Source organism: Pyrus communis, chromosome 16 (assembly GCF_963583255.1).
Source record: "Pyrus communis chromosome 16, drPyrComm1.1, whole genome shotgun sequence".
Classification (NCBI taxonomy): domain Eukaryota; kingdom Viridiplantae; phylum Streptophyta; class Magnoliopsida; order Rosales; family Rosaceae; genus Pyrus; species Pyrus communis.
In genome coordinates this window covers 1,479,032-1,494,961 of record NC_084818.1, presented here as the reverse complement: position 1 = coordinate 1,494,961, position 15,930 = coordinate 1,479,032, and the positions used below count along the sequence as shown (strand labels likewise).

Sequence of the window (15,930 nt, the reverse complement as noted above, 5' to 3'; positions counted from 1 at the left end):
AATTGATAGATAAAAGTATGAAACTTTTATGTTGAAATCCACACTGCTTTTGAAATCCGGCTAACCACTCGCCAAACTTAACATAAAATGCAATCAGAAGCAAATGTACAAATGCCGTCTCTCGGCACATATATACACAACCAAAATCATATCACCGAAACAGAACCCGAAATTCACAGAGAACCTAGTCCGGTTTTTTCTTCCTGTACTTTTCATTCGCGAAAGGGTTACAGAAACCTTCATGACGGATGTGGTTCTCAAGATCCTAAACGCAGGAAGTTTACCAATCTAATTTTTTTGTACTGATGGAAAACAAGGGAAACAAAAATATGAGCGTGTTTCGCGTGTGTGAAATGGAAGTGTACAACTGCCTGTCCGTCTCCAAAACCTCCGAGTTAGGAAAGCCTCGGCAGCTTCATCCATTGCAGTCTCTGGCCGCCACCATGTGCTATCGGTTCCAATTTTCAGAGCCGATCAATTGGCTCAGTTTGGTCCTGTACTGCAAGTCGCTCTGAGACGTCAGAAAGAGATTTGAGATTGCATTGGATCAAGGCTTCAACAAAGTAGCAGGTCTCATCCTTGGTGTTCCCTTCAGGAATGTCAACTACAAATGACTCAATCACCAGAGTCCCCGGTCTTCCGTCAATTATCTCTGGATGGAGGGAGATGATTGAAGAGTAGTTCTGGGAAAAAAATAATAAGAACAAGTTAAATATACATAGGCTGGTTGCATAATAGCAGAACAAAAGGATAAACCGAAAACAAGGACTCCACATTGAGTTCGGAGATCCACTGATCCAAAATATTATAGGAGGATCAGTTTTTGGCTCAGAGGCTTGTAAACAGGCCTACTTTAGTCAACAGGGCAGCACCCTCGTTGCTGCTTAGTGCAGATAGCGTGAGAGTTTTATGGTTAGCCCTAAGGATTGATATATGTGTAACCATTCATATATATATATTTTATATTATCAGTAGGATTCAAGTCAATAACCTCCAAATTCAACCTTATGCCATCCAAGTACCAATTTTGAACTTAGAGACTGATGCCAGTGGTCACTGATTAAAAGGAACAAGGAACCAACACCGTAAATTTAAATTTTATGCGGCCAAAGCTGAAGCCCGTTTCAGGAAATCTTTTTCTGTTTCCATTAAATTTTGATGAGATCAAGTTCAACGGGCCCAAAAACTTCAAAACTAAAATGCAGAGACTCCAGTGAACTTCATATTAAAATCTTGTGAACCAGTTAACCTTTTAGCTTGTATGCTCAGAAATGTGCAACCAAATAAAAGGAAAAGATAAGCATGTGCTGGATTATAAAAGGAAAGAATCTCCATACCCTGAGTCTGTGATCCCCACCAATTATTTTAATGCTAAGAATATGCTTGTCATCGTCAAGAAGTTCCAATCTCTCAGTACTTGTTGTGGCAGGAAGCCCAGACTTAACATCAACTTCTCTGAGACTTCCAATCTCAAGATTTCCCTGCACCACACACCTGCTGACAAATGGCTTATACTTTTGCGGTTGATCAAATCGTCTTACCAACGACCAAACCTGAAGAGAAACAAAACAATTCACATTCCGGAAAAGGGATAACCAAAAAACATATTTATACTAATACAGTAGTTTCATGTCAACCATCCAGAGATGCAGCATTGCACTCAATATTTATTGGCAAACAATCGTTGCAGTTATCCTGCTCATTCTCAAAGAGGATCTCTCTCAAATACACCTTAATCTTCCAGTTTCCTGGAAACAAGGTATTAAAAACAATCGAACATTAAACAAGAAAAGCAGTAATTACATTTCTGAGCCAACGAACAAGAACATAAAAAAAAAACCCCCAAAAAAGCAATCAAAATTTCCTTTTTTTCTCTGTTTCTCCTCAATTTTCTTAACTACACGCACAGAGACGCCGTGATAGAAGAACTACAATGACCTAATCGATTGACACCCCCACATTAACGTAGGCAAAATCATTAAGCAACCCAACCGAAAACACTACGGATCAAAACCAGACGCTCTCCAAAAATGCAATCAAACATGTCCTTAAGGAAAAAGAACAATACTTTACAGACCAAAAAGAGCAAAAACAATCGGAAATCGAATCCCGGTAACCCCAGTTTCACAAACCTCAACTCCCAAATCAAACTCCAAATCCAATTGTAACATAAACACCCACCTACCTGTATGTTACATGCATGATATTTACATCCCAATATACAAATCCCAGATCAAACAAATCAAAAATCCTGGAGCTTCATAGATAGATAGATATCCACAGAGAGAGAGAGAGAGAGAGAGAGATGTACAAGATGGACAGGGGCTTTGATGTGCCTGACGAGAGTAGATGTACACTGATGGTCGTTAAGGTCGTGCTTGTGGTGCCTCCGAATGTAGTCGTTCACTATCCCGCCAAAACCACCTCCTCCTCCGCCGCCTCCTCCGCCTCCATTCCTATTCCCATTCATCTTCCTCTAAACCAATCACAACACTTTCGATCAAAACCAACAAAAACAAATCACCGTTCACAATAAACCAACCAATCAAGCATTCATAAACTCACCAATCCCACGGCCTTATCTTCCTCCTTCAAGCTCTAAACTTTCCGTCTGCAATTCCAATACTGGTTGAGAGAGCGAGAGAGTCAACCCCGTTCGACTCCGTCGGACTCGATCAAAGCTTGGGATTGTGAAAGGAGGAAGTTAGGTCGCTAGTGAGAGAGAAAAGTGTCCGAGGACCCGATTCGACTCTGTCAAAGCTTGGGAGTGTGAAAGGAAGAAGTTAGGTCGCTGGCGAGAGAGAGGAGACTCACCGCCATAGAAGATAGAGAAGAAGCGCCTCAGGCCTCCCCATCATCCCCATCACCTATCTCACCTCCTTCCTAATAAATTAATACTTTAAAACGCCCAACCAAACAAAAAATAGACCTCCAACTTTAAGTTAGCAATTACCTTTGTCTGTTATTGCAACTTGCATTAAATTATACTTTTCTTGTCTTGCAAATGCCTATCTTCTGGGAGAGATTTGTCAATGTGTTCTGAATATGGGATGATAGCTACGATACGTCATATATCATTATAAAAATCGAGGGGATTTTTTTTTTTTTTTTGAAATGTCGCTTCAGTTATATAATGACATATGGCGTATGTGCTCATGTTTCGAGCATACTGAAAAATCTCTTCTATTTTAAAAGGTGAATGTGAACATGTCATCACTCCTTGCCTGCTTCTGAGGATTTTGTTTTGCTATGACTAAATTGTCCTCTAAGGTTGCTTGATTTACGCTTCCAATTTACTTGACTGTTGCGTAAGGGTTTTGGTATGGCAACGTGACCGGTTGGATGGTTTACAGTGGGCACCACTCGCACTATAAATGGTTTAACTCCCATCTCTTATGAGTGTGGCCTCCAATAGGTCAAGTTATCTTTACTAAAGTTTATCTCCTCACAATGTCATTGTAGAGCTAAATTCATAGTTGATCGTGCATGATTATGTGTTTAGTTTCCTTACGTGACAATACTTGATTCACCACAATGACTCCTGAATGTAGGTAAGTTAAGAATATATATTGCTGTTGTCATTGTTAATTGATGAAGCAATCTTAAGAGAATTTCACTATTGAGATTATTAATTGATGAAGCAATCTTAATAAAATTCCGCTATTGAGTTTATGTCGTTAATTAATGTTCTTAGTATAATCATACTTCTCTTATAGTAATGAGAGAGGCCCTAAATCCGTAGTCCCTCGCCCGTTTGATTATAAGAAGTATTGTCCTAAAATATTAATTGGCCTTAGGTTACTAACTTTGTTTGCTAGCCATTGTAATTTGTAGACCAGGCCAAGGGCAAAGTAGTATTTACAAAAACTCCCAATTCAGTTTATGTCAAGTTAGACTACTATTCAATTAGGATCCTCTCCTATTTAAACTGTTGCGATTATGCCACGTTTACATCTTGTTTTGAACTTTTTATATAGAGAATAAGACCAAAAAAAAAAAAATGTGTGAGATGATAGAATAGAAATACATGGTAATAGGAGGAAAGAGAATCTCACTTCATTCAATTGAATAATGAATTAAAGGTCATTTACTAGTTTGATTCTTACAATAAATAAAGTATATTGTTTTTGTTTAGCTTATAATGGCCTATGCCCTAAAGAGTTAGGGTCACATGGCCTTGAAGGAATAATGGATAACACCAAATGGTCTTATGTACTATGCTATATATTTTTATGGGAGCTTTAAGACAAACACTCAAATATATTTCATACAACTTCACTAGCTTTGTATCATTCTAAGGAAAGATAAAAGTTCGAATTCCGATAAACTTAGTCCAAAAACAAGTAAACTAAAATTTTAAAATTCCAATCGTGCCCCCAATAGACTTATTACTTAACGAAGCCAAAACTATAGACTGACATCATCTATAAAAACTTCAAATTGATTTTAGATTTGTGAAAATATTTTTGCACTTCTACAAGATTAGTTCATAATTCATGCACTCCTGTAAGATAAGAAAAAATAAGAGAAAGAATGGCGAAGAAGATGGAGGAGGAGAAAGAAAGAGGGAGAGAGAGAAAAAAGATAAGGAGGATGAGGAGAGAGAGAGAGGGAGATAGAAGAGGGAGAGAGATAAGGACAAGGATTGTCTGCCTCCTACTTCTGTGTCTTCCTGTTTTGTGTGATCATAATTAAGTCACGTCGACATTTTATATTATTTTTTTTTATAAAGATAATAACACAAAAATGAATAGTAATATAAAATGTTGACGTGGCTTAACCGTGATCACACAAACAAGAGGACACCGGAAGTAGGACGGCAGACAATTCTTGTCCGAGAGATAAAGGTAAGAAGGAGGAGAGAGAAAGAAAATGACGAAGAAAAAAAATGAAGAGAGAGAAAGAAACAATATAAATAAAGAAATAAAGACTCATTTTCAATTTTAGAGATATAAAATTATCACTGTAATAGCAATTGAAAAAACAATCATGACATTACATGTCACATAGATAAATTTAATCCATCTCTGAAATAAATAAAAAACTTAGTATTTCTCCAAAATATAGTCTTACAATTTGAATATATGTGTAATTATTCCTGTTTTTATATTACACTCCAACCAAGATCATTAATCTAAATTTTGAAAACAACGCAATGTTCATTGCACTTACGAAAGAACCAAATAATTGCATACAAAATTTCAAACGCAAAAACGTTTCCAACTATTTAAACTACAAATTCGTTAATTTAATCGGACATATAAATGTTCATTGGACGGACAAAAATAGAGAACTTTGACTTTTGGAATAATATTATTTTGGTTTTGTTTTCTTAAGTAATTGAAACTCAACCAAAAACTTAAAGGTCAAGGCACTCTTTAGAATAGTATTAAATCTTAATTACTCTTATAATTTTTTTTTAAAATTTTTCTTTATTATTTTAAGCAGGTGCCTCAAATATTCTCTGGAACTTGGGGATCCGCGGGATCCTGTGATCATGACCTTTCATCGTACATCATACGGTCAGTTTTCGTTAGATACTATTTATATTTTATTTTAAATTTTAAATGATTTATAACCGTACGATTTACGAAGAACAGTGATGATCACAAGATTCTCCGAATCTTTAGAAAAGGATTTCCATATTCTCTATTATTGTTATTTGTTTATGAGATGGGTCCCGCGGGCCCGAAAGCAGCTGTCCATTTCCGACGCGCATGAATGCACGTGGGATTCGAAGCACACAGCGCGCGCATTCTTACTGAGAAAGGCGGAACCATGGAGTCCATATCACGCTCTAAACGAGAGCGTGGGGTTGTGTGGAGGGGAGGCTGACGGTACTCGGCAAAGTGTGAGCGGAAGGTGAGCTGCTGCATCCCTACACGTGCAGGTGAGGATAAAAAGATGGGTTATGGTCGTAATTTACGTGAGGAAATTAATAGGGGTCAATGGTCATGGGTCTGGGTCACACCAGAAAAATTAAATATGGTCATGGGTTGTGTGTGAGATTATGAACTGCCAAATTTATTTTAAAATAAAGATTTTTATTCAAAATAATTTTGAAAATTTGTATAACTCCTTATTTTGATCTTTGAAATTTTAATTGATATAAGTGGTTTATGGAGATGTCTACCGTCAATTATTTTGGCATTTTTTGTGAGAAATCTCCATAATTGAGAGAATTTTTATCAAATCAACTCCTTTCTTTAAAAATTTTTACCACATGGACCTTTTTAAATAAAAAGCCCGAAAATATTTGATTGTCTGGAATCTTTGGCATGGGTTTAATCCATTGGGTTGGCTTATATCTTTGTATTCAACCAACCATTGTCGGTAAAAACTAAAACTACCTTGTCTGACTTTTATGAAATTCATTTCATTCTTAATTGAGCATAATTTTCGTATGAAAGTGACATGACATAAAATGGTAAACCAATAAACCAAAACTTATGCATGCAGAAAAGAGTATCAATTAGCTTTTGGTTTAGGTGTAGACGTCATATTCAGCTAACACAGACCATAAAATTTTCGGCATATCTGAGACATGTGATAATATACTGTATGTAATTATGTAATTGGAAGGACACTTGAAATAAAATAAAATAAACTTTTATCCAGTTATAAAATGACATATAGTGTACCATGTCGTGTTCCAAACGCACTGAAAAAATTCCCCACACAGACCAAAAGACGAAATATGTTTGTGATGATTTTGATTCCTAAAAGCTAATTATGACTAATGACTACATTGTAATGAGAAAAAACTTACATTAAATAAGAAGGCCAGCTACATGATAGTATTCCGGACTATTCATGTGGCGTCATTGTGATGCTGCAACTCTATTGTAAATGGAAAAATGTTATGAAGATAATATTTTTCCACTATTTTATAAATAACATGATGTGACAGTTGATGATTGGATTCTATTTTTATTGATTTAAAGAAATTCAATCATAAATTGTCATATCACTTGATCTAAAAAGATATCCTCTTTAGCATCATCCTTGTAAATGTATTATCTCATTACAAAAATATATTTGTAAAACATTATATAGTTTGTCATACCAAAAAAAAAAAAAAATTACCAAATTCTATCGGGTGTTTTTGCTAACTTGCAATTATCTGGAAAAAAAAGAAGTACGAGGGATATTATCTTGAACTGTCATCTAATTACAACAGTTACCAAATTAACGTTGGTATGAATTATAATTAGTTACCTAATCGGGTTTATGCACACCAATGGGTCCCGTGTGTCTTCGCCGGATCCTTTTTCTAAGGATCCTAGGGATCCCGTGATCTCACATGTTCATCGTATATCGTGCGGTCAATTTTCGACAGGTACTATTTATATTTAATTTTAAAATTTGAAATGATTTCTGACTGCACGATGTACGATGAACGGATGAGATCACGGGGATCCTTTTCCTATATGTATCGAATCATTGCATGTGTTCTGCTTTAGAGACACAATCACCCAGTAATGTGCTTTCGCGTGTGATTAGCAGCTTAATTTCGACAAACAGTGGTCATGCTCATGGCTTTGCCTTACTTATTACCAATACAGTCTAAGCACCATATCCTAATGCCTAAATGGGAAGCCTGAAAGTTAAGTAAAAAGTGTTGGTGTCCAGACACAAAACAATTTAATAGCTTTAACTAAGACACTCAAATAATAAAGTCTATTGGGAAGTGTTATTGATACTTTAAAAATCTCATTTTACACTCCTCATAAATATATTTTTATTTCCTAATATAGAAAGTTTGGAGTGCAGAATGAGATTTTTGAAGTGCTAATAACAATTACCAGTCTATTTACCAATTATCTTCTGGTTTAGTTGTATTTGTCTCACTTAAGTAGAGTAAGTTTTTTTTCCCCACGCCTGCAGTATCCACACCCCAAAAGGATGACTAATCTTTATTGGGTCCCGGAAAGGCTAAAGGTATTTCAGCTCATATCTAACCACAATTAAATAACATATGTCCTTCCAAAGCTTTACATTAGAGAATCATTCATGTTTTTTTTCAATTTCGTGCATCAAACTTAGAACGAGGGAGCATAATTGACTTGAAATTCTACTGCATTTCCACTGAAGATTTGAGAAATAAACGTGGGCTTGATTTTGGGACAAGTTCAATAAATTATACTGTTTAGATTATCATCAGATATATCTTGTTTACTGCATTAGGGCCAACATACTGGTTGTGTTTGTAGGAGAACGTTGTAGCCATTTAGGGGCAACCCATATCCAATTATCCATGCGTGCAGGACTGTACTCACTTCCTTACCTTCAGTGACACTTGTTAGATTCTAAATTCCAAGAAGTTGAAGACTTAGCTCTAGTTTAGTACTGAGGTGATTCTGAAAAAAATGGCTATAAAAAAAATTGGGAGCTTTTTTATGTTTGGTAAACATTCAGCTTCAGTTTTTTTTCACAGTTTTGGATGAAAAAAAAGCTAAAAACACAAAGCTACAAAATCCAGTTTTTTTTCACATCTGTTTTACATAAAAGTTTATCAAATATTATAATACTGATTTTGTTCTTTCAATAGCACTTTTACAAAAAAGTTTACCAAACAGTCTGCTGTTTTATTTCACAGTTACTTATTCTCACAACACAGTAGAAATAAATTTTTTTCTTTTCAAAGCACGGTAATACCAAACCAGCTCTTAGTGTTGCTGGAATCCATTTGTGCAGTGTAGCTAGCTAGCTAGAGCACTATATCATCTTCTAGAGGACACCTGTCAAACATGCAGCAAATAGAGACCATGCAACGCAAGGAATCATTTCTTTTTTTTTTGGTCGAGCGAATCATTTCTAAATGTATACATTTTAGAGTACTTCTAGTGCAAGTCCTATGTATATTTTTATTTAATGTGTAATCTAATTAATTAATGTAGAATACGCTTACTTAACAGAAATCGAAGAACATAGAAATAAGGAAAGTAGAGAGGATTGAATCAACTAACTTCACTCCCTCCCCCCTAATTGATCTGATCCTAATTTTCAAGTATTTAATTTTAATCTTTATTTTGCGTAGGTAAACATGACCTTAGTAATCGTTTAATAACATAGTATATGAGATTTTTATAAGAAATTAAAGATTACATTATTCATAGATTAGCGCTTCGTCCCAATAAAATGGTGGCCAAAATATCTAGATCCTTGTCGGCAAGGTTTACAAAACTAATTAAGGTTTACACCACTGATTATATATAAGGCAAAAAAATTAAATGTGAGGAATAAGATAGCGTTATGTACATCCGCTAAGTGTATTTTATATAATTTGAATTAGAGCACGATGGAGCAATTTATGCAAATGGCTCTTCTTATTTATTTAATTTTTCGGTGGATCTATGCTTCATTCATTTAAATAATTAAGTGGTTTTGTGCATAAGAACTCACCAAATTAATTAATATATCGAACTGGCTAGGTTGGTAGTTGGTACTGTATGCAAATACTGGATTCTGGGGATTTTGAAATTAGCTAGCAAGAAACAACGATGGTTGATAGTGATCGATCCGTACTCTCACAAAGGTGGAGCATCAATTCTTTCCTTTATTTTTTTTTAAATTTTTTTAGCATCAGTTCTTAATTCTTTCCTTAATTGTTAATTAGAAATTATTGGTATGCAGTATGACAAATAATGAAATTTATAATTATATATTTAAGAACTAATCAGCTTCTCCAGTCTCAAGTGCATCAAGGCAGTAGCCACCAGCCCGCCACTAAGACATAAACTAATTATTTTATTAAGATTCAAATTTTTTTATAGTCTCTTATTTTATTTATATTAATGACCATTGGTGCAAAGTGCAAAGATGAGGCCTTGTCAATTTCCATTAGTATTTTCTTTGCCTCTGTACGATTTGTATCTTTGTATTTAATCAATTTCCCAAGAAAAGTTACAAACTGTGCACTTTATTTTGTCGATCTTTGTATTTAATCAATTTCTTAATTGAATATTTTTTTTTTTTTGCCAAAATTAATTGAATAAGTTTTGGAAGAACCCTGAATCGGGTCTTCGATGAACTGTCCAACATTAATATCTAAGCATGGGATCCGCGATCCACCATTATACAAATTGCAAAAGGCTCAAATCAAAACATGTATAATTCCAAAATAATTCAACAATATTTGTCAGAAGATTTGATGACTATCTACTTGAGAGTAGTTATACACTTAAGGCAGAGTGTTGTGACATAAATTTTAGAATATGTATGATTATGTAATTTATTAGGAGATTGTATTTAAAATACTAGAAGATATTATCGCTCTATGATTGTATTATTTGCAAAGAAAAGAATTCTCCTTGGCTTACTATAAATAAAGGCATAAGACATGAGGAATAGCACACACTCAAGTCATTCTCCATTTCTCTCTCTTTGTGGCACATTTTCAGTAAAATAGGCCACAACACTTTATCAACACATTTTTGTCACTAAACTAAGGAATAACTGAAAGTTATTCTGCTACAAACCTATTCAAAAGATTCATCTTCAAAGACATTGCTCAAAAGAGGATCTTTTTTTATTTTTTTTTATTTTTATTTTTTTTTATACAGGAATTAGGAGTTTGAAGTCTTTCCCCCCCTTATCTTCTTGTAAAAGAAATAAAAGCTGGTAAATGTGGTTGAGAATGTTGAGAAAGTAGACTAGAATATTGTAGATGCATATGTTTCGTAACTGAGACGAGACATGATTAATCAATTAAATTAACGTTTTGTTATAGTTATTTATTTTATAAATTTTTTAAGGTTGAGACTAAACTTTTGAATTAACCAGCCCACTCTATCGTCACTGAAATTTTTTGTGTCCGACGTTAGTGAAACTTCATACAAAATCATGTCGAGTATAAGCCACCATAGGACTTAGTCCCCTTTCCCTAGTCATGAATCTCTCTCTTGCTCTCTCTCTCTCTCTCTCTCTCTCTCTTACTAGTCTTATTATTCCTTCTTATCTTCTGCTTTTGGCATGTGCGGTGAGATGTGATATATAGGATAATCCCTTTTAAGTAGGACACTGTATTTTGTAATAGTTGTTGCTAATCATGTAACCAATTTCTCATTATTTGGTCAACTTAATTCAATAATTCATTCTTTCTAATTAACAAAAAATAGAAAAGAACATGTCAACTTGTTTTATGATGAGTCAAGACCCAATATTTCCTTGAGCCTTCAAGGATTCCAAGTCACTACTAAAGCCCCCATTTAGCTGAAGGCCAAAATCAGATAAACAATCTTCATAGTGATAAGGTAATTGGAAAATCATTTATGTGGTAAAAAAAAATTAGGATTTAAATCCACATAGTTTAATCCTTTAACAAATTTAATTCAAAAGTGATTTTTCTGTTAAATGTCCGTTAAGTGTATAGATAAAAATGTACCATGAAAATGCTCCAATATTAACAAGTACATTCACAATATTTCATGATACAGCACACACCAGACACGTTAAAAAAAAGCTGTAAATTACATACATTCACACATACATATCATATATATATATATGTTAAATGCATGGGGATGGGCCAGAGTTTCACCGGAACAGACTAAAACATAGCAGTGAAACTCTATGCCTTCTCCAAAGACAAAAAGGAACCCCATTCCTTCATTTTCATCGACCGATAACTTAGCTATATATATTTGGGTTGTTAAGGCGATAACAAATACTGACCTTAATCCTAATAATATTTCTTAAATATTTATGTACAAATCTAGTTAATTAACTGATCTAGGTAAATTTCCAGGACCCCAAATTTGAGCAAGTGACCTGCTAGAAGAAGACGCTTTTCTCCACCTTGCAAGCCGCAACAAGAAAGTTAAAACATCTGACGGATCGTGCAGGGAATAGCAAGCTTTGGTATCCTTCGGGGTTGAAGACACAATTATCGGAAACCCTAGTCCTCTACTTCGTATCATCTGCATGTATGCGCAACAAGTAGCTAGTATTAATCCACAAAACTAACTGCAAGTATGAAACTGAGTCAAACAGTACTATGTCGTAAGTACCTTGAAAGCATCTTCATCAGTCCGGTCGTCCCCAATGTACAACGGGAGGACGTCACTGGAACTGCTGAATCCAAGAGTGTCAAGTATATATTCTAAGGCATGACCTTTGTTCCATTCTATGGATGGCCGTACTTCCAAGACCTGAATATATAAAGATGCACATGAAGTCATGTTATTGATAAAACAATAGGGTAAATAGCTAAAATGGTCATTGAGATTTGCATAACACATCACTTTGGTTCCTGAGATTGAAAATCAATAGAAATGGTCCCTGAGATTGTCCACCATCCATCATTTTGGTCCTTCCGTTAAAAACTCCGTTAAGTGTCCCGAGCTCTTGGCCGGAAGTTTGGGCAATTTTCAAAGTTTCATAACTCAATCGCTTCTTAACCAAATTCGACCCATAATATATCAAAATGAAGATAGTAAAGTGTACAACAAGATTATACCATTTGGACGCTCAATGTTTGCTGGAGATGACCGGAAAATAGCCTGAAAGGTGACTGATTCATGGAAAAACTGGAAAACTGGCTGGAAAATGGGTAAACTTTAAACGTTCATAACTTCTTCAATACTCAACAAAATCAAGTGATTCAACAATGAAAATCATACTTCTCAATGAGCCAAAGAGAATGGTACCTTTTTCGACGGCTAACTAGCCGTGGTTTGGCCGAAAAAATGGCTTGAAAGTGGCTAACTCGAGACCAAGACAGCCAATTTCGAGCCGTTTTTAGGCCAAAACCACGGATATTTTAGCCATCAAGAAAGGCACCATTCTCTTCGTCTCATCGTGAAGTATGATTTTCATTTTTGAATCACTCAATTTCATTAAGTATTGAAGAAGTTATGAACGTTTAAAGTTTACCTAGTTTCTAGAGAGTTTTCCCGTTTTCCCCCGGACTAGTCACCTTTCAGGTTATTTTTTTACCATCTCTGGCAACTATTGGGATTCCAAATAGGTATAATCTTGTTGTGCACTTTCCTATGTTCATTTTGATATATTTTGGGTTGAATTTGGTTAAGAAATGATTGAGTTACGAAACTTTGAAAATTGCACAAACTTCCAACCAAGGGCCTTGGGACACTTAACGGAGTTTTTAATGGAATGACCAAAATGATGGATGTTGGACAATCTTAGGGACCATTTCTATTGATTTTCAGTCTTAGGTACCAAAGTGATGTGTTATGCAAATTTTAGGAACCATTTTGGCTATTTAACCTAAAACAATATGTACGCATGTTATAACTTATTACAAGGAAGAATTTACTTAGGAAATTTATATATACCCTACCTTTTTGCCCAAGGTGAGATGAAATTCAGGATAGTTTTCAAGTACGTACTTCACCTTTGCTTCTAATATGCCATAATCCTACAATTGTACATACATCACTTATCAAATCAATGAAGATCAAATACAGGATTGAAATGATAGAGAGCTAATTTGAATGTTCTTAATTACCTCATCCCGGACCTTGCGGAAATGAACAGAAATGCAGAATCTGTTGTCCTCTACCCTAGCACCTTCTACTTTCCTGGTTAGCTCCTCTAACAGTGTTCGTATCTGCAGTTCCAATTAAAACGTACATGAAATTTCTTGTGTAAAAAACACAGGCGCATCTGAATTCTGTATGTCCAACTAAACACAAGGCACATTTAATTTCTTGTTAGCTAACCTCTTGGATTGCAGGCAGAAATCTTTTAGCTGGTTGAAAGAGAACGTCACTCTCCTGCAACGTTAATAGTACTACTGTGTTATTATTGACCAAGCCACACACACACACACACACACACACACACATATATTAGGGTATGCTGCGCCAGTCCATAGAACTAGAAGAACACACACTGATCAGTGATCACTGACCTTTTTATCAATGGCTGCTGTGTGGTTCTTGGCATCACAGGGATTTAGTGGCCCTGTTGGGACCAATATATCCATCCCATGGCTTCCAGCATAATATACATTACTTAACTGCACAAATTCTTTTACCTGTAGAACCAAATTAAGTGAGAAAATTCTTTTATGTGCAACACATTGCTTATTGATGAATATCTCAAATTTTCTCGAGATCATAATGTTAGACTTATTCATTACCTTATCTCTACTCCTTCCACTAATTACTGCCGTTGGAAAATACTTGGCAACTTCCCGTACTGCTGCGCGCATCTGCCGGCATATGGAACATAGTCAATATCATTAGTGTGGATTGAGCCGTGTAAAGATAGGAATCTTGTTATCAAGAAAATTAAAGATTGTACCTCATCAGACATGAAGGCACGATCAGGATCATCAACAATTGGTGAAAGGGTCCCATCGTAGTCTAGGAAGACAACCACCTGCTTCCCCTTTGCTGCTTTCATCATCCAATCAAATGAGCCTAATGCAGAAGGGTGCTCGACCTAAACATATAAGCCCCCGAAAAAAAAATTATAAAATAAAAAAGAAGAGAGATAATGAAACCAATGGTATATAGTAAGCATTGTCATAAGATCATCATCAACTCAGTCCAAATGGCAAAAACGTACCACCCATGAATTATAAGCTAAATCTGAGGAGATTGGTCCATTAGGGGTAGAAATATCATGCAAGTTTGAGGTGATTGATGCTAAGGAAAGATCGACACTGTTCTCGTCATTCTTAACTACTTTCGTGATGGGTTGCACCTTTTGCTTATTGGAAGTTGATGACCTTTGGAGTCCCATTGTCTGGTTCAGCTTCGCTGAGTTTGTCATGTTCACCTATTCTCGCACAATCCCAAACGAAAATATGATGAGGCGATATATAAGAAAGAGTGTCACACAAGTATATAAACCAAACTTTACCATTTTTAACAAGTTTATGAGGTAGAGAAAATTAAACACTTCGAAATTACAAAGAATAGATGAACTGAATTCCTTTATATGGTCTTAAAACATAGTTGTATAAGCTAAGGAAACTGAGATCCTCTTAGCTTTTCCTGGGTCCAGAACCCTTTCGCTTCTAGCAAGACAATGTTTTTCTTTTTGCCACCTATTAGGTCAAAGTCATTCGCGTTATCCTCTCCTTTTTTATTTTGACATATGACAGGACTTGAACTGAAGAGCTTCAAGTGCTCCGATTAGCTGATGCAATTATGAGATAGAGACTCGGGACAAAAGGGGTAGAGGAAAATTTAAGAAGACTTGGAATAAGACTTTAAGAAAAGACATGAAATACTTGGAACTAATAGAAGACTTGACATAAAACTCAAGGCAGTGACGTTTTATAATTCATGTAGTCGATCCCACTTAATAAGATAAGACTTTGTTATCGTTGAATGACAGGACCTGGCACAATCCACGGCCCATCCCGGTTTATCAAATCACCTTTTCTTGATGCAGTTTATTATCAAAAGAAGTTGTAAAGATATTAGTAAAATCCTAAGATTAAAAAGGGAACCATCTTCCCGAATATTGAAAAAATTATTATTTAGAATGTCGTTGGCGTGCTTAACTAGTTTGAAACAAATAGTTCTCATTTGAATTGCTAAACAATTAGTATGGTCATATTTTCACACGAAAAGCAAGATACGAGGATAATTAAATACGGTCAAAAACTGATTTCTTAATTAATTAGGCTAATTTGAAAGTACTTGTGTAGCTTTTACCAGGTGGTGTAGCTAATTTCAGCGTGCTAGAACAGAATGATCAAATTAAATATTAATATGCGTGTATAATTAAAAGATTAAGGTATACTTTAAAAAGATTAAGGTCGTTTCCGGTTAAAACACCTTTTTCTTTTCAAAAGGAGCTACATAATGTCATTTTCAAGTGATCGACAACATCTTTTCGTGGAGAAAACAACAACAAAACTAGAACAAGGGGACCGATTTAGTGTCTGAATAATTAGATTTGGTGACACGACGTTACATGTAAAACCTAAAGGGTTTGTCCCAGGGT

At 35.3% G+C, this 15,930-nt stretch overlaps 2 protein-coding genes across 2 annotated transcripts; both read right to left on the bottom strand.

The window, feature by feature from the left end:
* Positions 1 to 104: 104 nt before the first annotated feature.
* On the bottom strand, positions 105 to 2,906 carry LOC137720271 (abscisic acid receptor PYL8-like). Its single transcript, XM_068459319.1, has 4 exons — positions 2,566 to 2,906; positions 2,312 to 2,476; positions 1,338 to 1,553; positions 105 to 683 (listed from the first exon to the last, which is right to left on the bottom strand). The coding sequence occupies exons 2-4, from the start codon at positions 2,468 to 2,470 to the stop codon at positions 465 to 467; spliced, it is 594 nt and encodes a 197-aa protein (XP_068315420.1). The 5' UTR covers positions 2,471 to 2,476; positions 2,566 to 2,906; the 3' UTR covers positions 105 to 464.
* An 8,814-nt stretch (positions 2,907 to 11,720) lies between these two features.
* On the bottom strand, positions 11,721 to 14,745 carry LOC137721535 (probable trehalose-phosphate phosphatase C). Its single transcript, XM_068460628.1, has 9 exons — positions 14,539 to 14,745; positions 14,272 to 14,412; positions 14,108 to 14,179; positions 13,877 to 14,002; positions 13,686 to 13,739; positions 13,472 to 13,573; positions 13,304 to 13,381; positions 12,012 to 12,152; positions 11,721 to 11,921 (listed from the first exon to the last, which is right to left on the bottom strand). The coding sequence occupies exons 1-9, from the start codon at positions 14,743 to 14,745 to the stop codon at positions 11,721 to 11,723; spliced, it is 1,122 nt and encodes a 373-aa protein (XP_068316729.1).
* Positions 14,746 to 15,930: the final 1,185 nt, after the last annotated feature.